We start from the raw sequence: 9,644 nt of genomic DNA on the forward strand, positions 1-9,644 counted from the left end.
CAAAGAACACTATGCGAGTGTTTGCGTGAAAAAAAGAACAGTATTTCAGTCTGAGATAAACACTGAAGGAGTCCAACTATTCATTTGGTCATTTTGATTGGACAATGGGATATGTAAGCAGTTAAATGTATTCAGTGGCATGACCTATTTGAATACGAAGTACTGTCAACATGTTAACCTGTTTAAACTTACCGCACATGGTCGCCCTCCAACAATATTAAACCCCAAAGATCCAGACTCTCTGTGGAGCACAACTGTGACGCTTTTGCTCTCGCCACCCTGAAAAAAAGGCAAATGATTCAAATAAGAAAAAGGCAATACATGTACAATACCTCAAATAACCTCAAACAACTGAACATAAACTGACAATTTTTCAGAGCTCAAGTCTCACACAAAAGAGCTGTCAAGTAACCATTAGCTTTCTGTGTTAAAAGCTTCGGTATTTCCTGATATGTTAAGCTTATTAATAAACCTATAGCCACTTCCAAAAGAGGGCTGACAAGAGGGATTTGGAAACCAGACGTGCGTCTAATCCGTCTGTCTGTTAAGGAGGCGGTAGTGGGCAGTCAGCTGTCCGTGTTCTATACACCATAGGATACTGTGTCTAAATAGAACACACATTTTAATGGTATGTACAGTGTCAGCCATTTATAGCTGTCTGCAGGCAGTGCAGGGGTCTCGGGTTGGAATGCAACAAGCCAAAACAGATGCCTACATCCCAGAATTCCATGGGAAACCATGAGTGGGCTAAAATGAGTAGCGGGGGTATGGCATTTTCTTGAATGACGCGAACATAGTAATGTGACTATCATGAAAAGGTATGTGGTGGTTTCAGACCCAATGACACATATAACTCACTGATTTCTGTTTAAAAAAAAAAACACACCTCAATGGGCAATCATGAACAGGTACTGTAGCTTTGATCACATAGATTAGAGCTAATTATCACCATGAGCGGTGGAGAACTCAGTCAGAACAACAATCCAATGACACCTGACCAATCATATCTTCACCTTTGCATTTAATACTATATATCCACTCACTGAAATCACTGCCTTTATTGTATCAAGTGGTCATTTTTCTTTTCCTTAGCTCTTTTTACCAGAAGACAAAAAAAGAATTTCCTTTGTTTTGTTGTGTCCATGTTCAGCAGTAAATGTCTTTGTCATGTCACACTCCACAGCAGAGGTGGACAAAGTACACAACATCCTTACTTGAGTGAAAGTACAGATACTAATGGTCAAACATTACTCCATTACAAGTAAAAGTTAAGTGAAGACAGATTTTTACTTAAGTAAAAGTACAGAAGGACTTGTTTTTATCATTCTTATTTATCCAATATAATTTACTATTTGCATTTTATATATGTTATATATATATATTTCTACATTTCATTTACACCGTTTTAATATGCCTTTACACTGTTCTCAAGGCTCCTCCCTCCTGCATGCAATGTGTTGTGGGCAATATTGCCCGTTAGAGTGTGCGTCGTTCTGCACTTTGAATTTCTACCGGAAGAAATCCACCCGGGAATTTATGGAATATTGTTTTCAGCATACTACGATTTGGGGCATACTAATTCTATTTTCGAATACTATTTAGGACAGATAGTATGAGAATTTGGATGCAGCATACATTTTTGCGTGTTAACTAACATCATTACCAGTGCATAGGTGATGTATATGCAAAGCTATGGCAAGTAGGCAAAAAAAAATAAAAATAAAAAAATTAAAACACCTTCGCCTTACCATACATACTTCATGGCACACGCAATATCCATTTCAAGCTTTTAGCAGAAATTAAAAGTATATATACCTCAATATGCTTCCGCAGGTTGGATGGAGAGTTTTTGTAGGCTGTGATGTGGTTTGTTTTCGGTAAACAAAGCAAGCATTTAAAACGAAAAGAATCTTTACTCTTTTCTAAAAACTGGAACATACTGTCTAAATATGGCCATGGATGTGCACACTGCGCCAATGACCTGTCTTCATCCATTTTGCCAAAAAATGACCAGAGTTCAAAAAATGACAGAAAACCACTGAACTTCATAACACGTGATGCTACAGAAGTGAAAAAAATCATCCTCTGATTAACGTAACTACTTTCTATGTACTTATCAATGACCTTGACAGAAATGTAGTGGAGTAAAAGGTACAGTATTTGTTCACCTCTGCTCCATAGTGATGATTAATGGCTCATATGAGAGTAGACAATCTGGGTTTTAATAATTTACCTAGGCTACTATAGGCAATATATTCATAGAAAAGTTCTAAAAAAAAAAACAGACTGCTAATATTTCCAACGTAAATATCAAACGCAATTCTGCTCTCGGAGATGCCCAAAGTGCTAGCTCATAAGTATCTAAAATACGAAGGCCACTAAAATGTATGGTTATCCAGAGGTAAAAACGTCTCACACTGAAAGCCAATAGTGTGCTGACTAATTTTATAATCACACTGGCTTAAATAATTTGTTTGTTTATACTGAATGAAAATGTCTGATGCAATTTCCACTAGTGTACTGGTAAAATGAATACAGTAACCTGACAAGAAGATCAGACACAGCTTCAGTGTCTGGAACTTCGTTATGAATTACTAGAATAATGCTCAATTGACTTTGCTTTGAGGCTTATTACTGATCCTGGTTCGACCTCCACTCTACTGTTCCTGAAGCATGGTAAAGCAAAGGAACTAAACATTTACATTATTAAACTCTGTCTAAGGTTACACAGCCTAGTGAGAATGTAGAGGTTTTCCAAAAATCAGCAATCTTTCACACCACAACTCTACTCCATACACCTGGGCTCAAGATATAGCAACAAATATTCATATCCCCATGTCTAAACACATCTCAAGTCAGAAATACATGACTGTCTCCTCAAAACCAGACATGCAGTCACTTCCTATTTTATTGTGAGAAAAATCTACACATTAAAGGTTAGCAGAAAGCTAACTGGTGTGCCTGTGAAGACTGCAGATTAATGAACATTCCCTTCCCCCTCACAGCAGGCTAAGAACTGTAGCTGACAGGCATGACTCAGGGCTAGAGAAGAAATCTCCTCACAGCACCCTGACACTCCTTTGTCAGAGTTTTTAATAAAATAAATATATATTATTTATATATTACTTATATATTATTTATATATATAAATATATATTAATATATATATAAAAAATTGCATCAAAGCAGGCAGGAGGCTTAACACCAATGTGAATCAACTTAAAAAATCTATAAGCCCCTCACCGTGTGTTTGATTTTGAAATAATGCCTAAAAACAGTAAACAAAGAGCTGGTAAAAGAGGTAAGAGTGAAAATCAGCTAAATCTGAAACATTTGTCTAAACAAAAAAATGGATAATTATCCATAGATCTTGTCGTTTTAAAATAACAAGCACATTGTCACTGGCGTCCTAGAAAGCTAGTTTAGACTTTATATTGATGAGTTAAGTCAAGACAACATGACATCTTGTTACAGGGTCACAACAAAATCTGAATTTAGATGAAAAGGCTTAATCTGTTGCTCAACTGTTTCATGCAGCACTCTTCTGTCTGACTACTATAAATATTCCATTTTTATTTCTCTTAATTTCAGGGGGAAAAAAACAAGTCGAGTTTCCGGGGCATAGAAGTGCAGGCGTGAGGTATAAACTTGGATAAAATCTAGTTAACTAGATTATATGATTTATATGGACTAATGTTTAACAGTTACTATGTTTAGTATTTGGCCTGAATTCAACACTTAATAGTTTGAGCTGTCAGGATTTCCAAAATAGACTTTAGATTAATTTAGTGACGGTGAAATAACATGCTACAGGTATTTTTGCTTATAGCGACGCCATTTCTTTAATTGGAGCCTAATTACAAGCCTAGGTTTATTTTAGTTTCACTCTGTAGCCAACAGCAAGAAGGCTAAAGCTCCTAAGACTCGAATGAGTGTGTGGCACCACAGCTCACACAAGCACCATTATTGAGCACAATTATATTAGGTACATTAACATCATAATCATTAATCTTACTGCCAGTTGTTGAACTGGGTGGGGTCTGAGATGAGACTCCCAGTGCCCAACGAGCTGCTTGGAACAACTGGAACATCAACTACTATCTGGATAAAATCTAGCCACCATCCATCTACAGTGATTAACAAACTGCTACAGCAGACCCTCCCAGATTTGTATTTCTGGCTTGATTTCACAAGTTGCCTTAAAGTGAGAGTTGAACGTGATGCATTTTCTTTACAAGGTGAAGGTAAAGAGATGGTAATTAAAACGTTGGCTGCTTCAGCTGCTAACTTGAACACTGATACATAGCTCTTAAATAAACTTGGTTAAATAAGTCACTAACCACAATACAGCATTATTGACATTTATCAGGTAGGCTGTCACAGCAAGAGATTATCATGTAGTCTCAGCTCAGTGCTTGAATGTCAAATGAATAAGACAGAATAACACAACATGATTGTTTTCTGCAAAATATTTCATGCCTACACACACTGCGGTGCTAAATTCGTTTTGCTCGGCATGCAAGACAAAATTTTTATGCAAACCAAAAGCAGAAAGGCATGTTGATGAACTGTGTTATGTGTAGCACCTCTGGTCTAGGAGGAACGTTGTTTCACTTCACTGTGTACTGCATCTGCTATATATGGTTGAAGTGACAAAGCTTCTTTGACTTGACTTTGATACAAAAGATATAATATATATAAAAGAGCTGTTTAAGTTAAATACACAAGAAGCTTAGCTATTTGAGCCCGATACTGCATAATGCACATTGTTCCTATCTAATCATTCATTTAAGACCATTAATGTAAAAGGAATTATTCAAGTACCAGTGAACAGACTGATAAATGACAAACAAGAAAGCTAATCAAGTCTGGATTTGTAATTCAGGAACTAAAGAATATGAAACAAATGAGTTTTAAGTATTAATTTAAAACACTTAATTTTAACACTTCACTTGCATCTATAATGCTGCCATTTCTATTGCCAAGGCATTGGACCTATGTTGTGTAGAACTATACATGCCACATTAATATCACATGTCCTCTTTACAGTGCCGTGAGCCCCACACAGACACTGGAGACTGGTTTTGAGGATGTCTCTTAGCATTTCAACCCTAACTCTAATCCTGTATTCAGATTCAGGCTCAAGCTCAAGAAAGGGGTCACAGAATTAACACAGAGCTTACTGTTTCCAAGAAGTCCTCTAAATTGTACTACACAGTACATACCAAGTTTGCCTAAACTAAAACAATCTGTACTTATTATTCATTTCATACTATTTATTCATGGATTAAGCTTGGCAACTTGTTTTTATAGTCATCAATATCATGTGTGTGCCTACATGTATTTTACCATCTTAAATGGAAATTGTAGCTTACTATATTGTAAAATTATGCTTAGAATTAGAGGTTAATGTCATATTTCTACTTCAGTTTTAATGGTAGGGAATGTTTTTTATTTGCAAATTGACAATCCTGAAACATGACATGATTATAAAAAGGGCTATAAAGAGTTTGAAGACTTTACCTACTAGGGGTTCAAAAAGTATTGTGACTTACACTGTGAATTGTGCTATACCTTATACACACAGGTGTTTGTCATTCTAAGTCATGTCCACTGCCTCGGGTGGAGTCCAGTCAAGTTCTACTTAATCTAAGTAACCAGGATGCACCTGAGCTCAGTTTGGAGTGCCTTATCCAAGAGTCTAAATTTAAACAAGATAGAAATTTTGATAGAAATTCGTACAAATATCTAGAAAAATATCACATTGTCATTATGGGTTACTTTGTCTAGAATGGTGGGAAAATCAATTGAATCTATTGCAAATTAGACCTGTAACACAATATAGTGCACAAAAACTGAAGGTGGCTAAGCATCCTAAAAGTTTTGTCATTTTGTGTTATTGTGGGTGAACTAATGGCAAAATGTCAATTTAAATCTTTTTAAATTAAATCAATATTTTCTGAACCCACTGCATGCTTTAATTTAACTGGCAATGTTTTAATTTAACCTGAGATCCACACCAACTCTTTATCCGGGTCACGGTGGATCCAGTGTGCCCATTGAAGGAACACTGAACAATGTAATTCAGGATTACTACCTGGAAGGGAAGCTAGTCCATGTCAGGGGTGCATGGACAAACACATTCCCCACACTCATTTACAATTAGGGAATGAATCATTTATCTTAGCCAATCTACCTAATGGCATGTTTTTGGGAGGTAGGAGGAAACCTGTGAAACCAGAGGAAACCTATGGGGATCATGCACAGAAACTTAAAACAGACAGTAACTTAAAGAGGGGAAAATGCTTTTAGTAGCAGAGAATCTGAATCCAATAAATATATGACTAAATAAGATGGTGTAATGGATTGGCATCCCATCAAGGGTGTATACTCACACTGCAGCCAGGGTTCCCGGGATAGACTAGTTAGATTTCTGATGTTTAAAACTAGGCCCTTATTTATCTACATTGCACAGATGTGCTTCCTACCATAAAAAGGTCATATCAGGGATCCAACAACAGTGCCTATTCATATCATACACACAAGTGTAAGCAGTGAATGCATAATTGTTCATAGCTGCCAGCAGCATGCATGTTAATGATTACTGAAAAACAGAACCACCCACAATTTACCATATATGGTATGTGGGCTTTCCTTCAAAAGCATACTTTAACAAGCACTTGAACACTTTGCCAGTGCTATGAAGCAAAGCAAACAATTGAACCTTTCTATGAAGCCGGGATTTCAAAACAGAATTAGTAAGCTGTGCTTTTTAGTTTCCATTTTTTGTGCACGGGTCATTTTAATACATTTAAACTGACAAAAACTGACAGCATTGAGATTTATAGAAATTGCTAACACTATAAAGCAGTCAAGCTACTGACATCAGATAGTTGTGTACTGGATAAAAGGTGGGGCCTTGAGAAATTATGGCATCCAACACTTCTCAATCCTACTCACTGATGGTTAGACAATATCCAGTGAATATGTGCCTGGAGCTAAAGATCATATGAAATGACATGGCAGGTAGAACTTGTGTTCCTTGTTTCCTTCTCTGAAATACATCCCAGCTGATGGCATAAAAACACCAATCAAAGAAAGCTCATTGAAGTTTTAAACCATCGACCGTCAACTCAGTCAGCAGTTTATGGGATGTGAATCTCACAACAAACTTTTGTTCAACGTCAACAACTTTCCGAAGTAATACAATGCATAAACAATCCAGCCCCATGATTTTCCACCACCCTGCAGAAGCGCTCCTGAGAAAGCTACATTACACTGCGGCTTTGTTTTCCACCGCTAGGTGTTATGCGTACGCACAGTCCAAACTCTGCTGTACTACACACACCCAAATCTTAGGAAATCCGTCACTTTACGTTGAGAAATAGGTAAACAATATTTACACACATCCTCCTGAATGCCTTGGTTTAGTTCAAGTACAACTGTTAGCTTTACAAGTGAAACTGCTATAGCCTTGTAACTGACCACTGTAATCTTGTTTTAGAACATTCTGGATTATCAACAGATCGGGTTAAAAATCTAAACCTGCTTTCTGACCACTATTTCATTTGTTTAGTTATTGAGTAAACAGTAAAAACCTTTTAAGAATATATTTCTATGAATAATAAAAGTGGTACAATGGTCCTCACATTGGTTACAAAGTGATTTACATGGATTAGGCTACAATTCATCCAGTCCACCCATAAACTCCTACTTTACTTGGCTACAAATGCGCAGCTGTATATACTATGTGCAATGATCTTTTACATTGTAATCCATCTCAGTTTGGGAAACACACAGTCTTAAACACTACGCCAAAGCAGTTAATGAACTTTGCCTACTGCCAAAAGGATTCAAAAGAAGTTCTGAATCATGAAATGGTCAGAAAATGAATAGCAACCTTAGGTGTCGGCGCAAAGCTCTTGGTGAGAGAGTCGATGCGCGCGCTGTACTCGGTGAACTTTTTCTGGTAGCGGAGCGCAGTCATTTGCAGCTCGTTGTGCACGCTTGAGAGCTGTGCCAGCAGTGACTTCTCCCGCTTGCTCGCGCGCATCGCCTGCTTTTTACACTCCTTCTCCAGGCTGGAGACTTTAGCCTGCAGCGTGCCGTTGTGCGCCTTGAGCGAGCGCACGCAGCAGTGGCCGTCCAGATAGCGCTCGCGATGCGTGAGGCCGAGCCCGCAGCCCTGCTCGCAGACGCCAGCCGGTCGGTACTCGCAGGCGTCGCGCATGTGCAAGTGCACGTCCTTGAGGTTGAGCACCTGGCTGCAGCCCTCGTTGCGGCAGCGCGCCGGGGCGAAGTCACACGTCTCCGCGTGCTCGGCAAGCTGCTGAAGTTTGACGACCTGGCGGCAACCCCGTGCGTGATGCTCGCAGCGGATGTCCAGTTTGAGCACGAGGCTCTTGAGCGGCGGCACGTGGTGCAACTCCTGGGCCGACACGCGTCGCCGGCACTGCGCCGGACAGCTGCGCTGCTGCGCCACCCACGGCAACACGCACGCCGCGCAGAAGACGTGGCCGCACGGCGTCGTGAGAGGCTCCTCCAGCACTTTGTGGCAGAGGTTGCACTTCAGGTCCGGGTCCACGGCGCCGCTGAAGCGCTCCAACTCGAAGCCCATGGTTTGGTTTCTAATGCAAAAAAAGTTAAGAAAGGAAAAGCGCCACGGAATCAGCGCTGAGCTGCGGACTCGCACATTGAGAGGAGTCGCACCGCTTAACTGTGAGCTGCTTCTCCCTGAACAAACTAATTGCCTGAAAGTTTGTGAGGAGGGGGCAGTGTGGAACAATGCGCTACCGTAACGTATAGAAGAGCGGCGCATTTACTCTTACCAAAATAGGGCAAAGTAATACACAAAAATAATCTAACACAGCACAAAAGAATACATTTATCATATGTTCCTAGCATACAGCTTTGAACACGAACATTGTGTATATCCTGCTGTTAAACAGGGTACTATTGGGTACTATTTTGATGTACTATTAAATGAGAGATAGATAGATAGATAGATAGATAGATAGATAGATAGATAGATAGATAGATAGATAGATAGATAGATAGACAGACAGACAGATAGACAGACGGACAGACCTAATTATAGATAATCAAGGAAACAAGAAAAATAAGACTTTTATTGTGTACAAATTCACTGATGTATGTGTGTGTGTGTGTGTGTGTGTTGCTAGTACACGTGTAGTATAACCATCCATACATTTTCTGTATCACTTATTCCACACAGGGGAGCCTGGAGCCCATCACTCAGGACTCAGGGCACAAGATCAGGGAACACTCTAAACAGGGTACCAATACATAACAGGGCACAATCTCACAAACTCACACAACCATTCACACACTATAGACAATTACAAGAAGCCAATCAGCCTACAACATGTCTTTGGTCTGGGGGAGGAAACCCTGGAATCACAGGGAGAACATGCAAATTCCACACAAACAGAGTAGAGGCAGGGATCAAAGTCCCAACCCCGGAGCTTCAAGGCAAACATGTTATCTGAATAAGGGTATTTTCCACCTCTTAAGAAGGTAATGCAATCATATAACCATAAGGACCAGCAACAAACTCCACTTTTCTACCTTTCTAACATTTTTGTCTGCTACACATGGAGAGCGCTGTGTTCCCATCAACATTC

At 39.3% G+C, this 9,644-nt stretch overlaps 1 protein-coding gene across 2 annotated transcripts in view; it reads right to left on the reverse strand.

Moving 5' to 3' along the window:
• Nucleotides 1–8,728, reverse strand: part of pdzrn3b (PDZ domain containing RING finger 3b) — a 96,265-nt gene extending 87,537 nt beyond the window's left edge. For both annotated transcript variants that reach the window (XM_058403829.1, XM_058403828.1), the window contains exons 1-2: nt 7,901–8,728; nt 193–279 (exon numbers count right to left, since the gene is read on the reverse strand). In XM_058403829.1, the coding sequence (XP_058259812.1) occupies nt 193–279; nt 7,901–8,617 (804 nt within the window). In that variant the 5' untranslated portion in view covers nt 8,618–8,728. The remainder of the gene's footprint in view (nt 1–192; nt 280–7,900) is intronic.
• Between the last annotated feature and the right edge of the window lie 916 nt (nt 8,729–9,644).

Source organism: Hemibagrus wyckioides, linkage group LG11, assembly GCF_019097595.1.
Source record: "Hemibagrus wyckioides isolate EC202008001 linkage group LG11, SWU_Hwy_1.0, whole genome shotgun sequence".
Lineage (NCBI taxonomy): Eukaryota > Metazoa > Chordata > Actinopteri > Siluriformes > Bagridae > Hemibagrus > Hemibagrus wyckioides.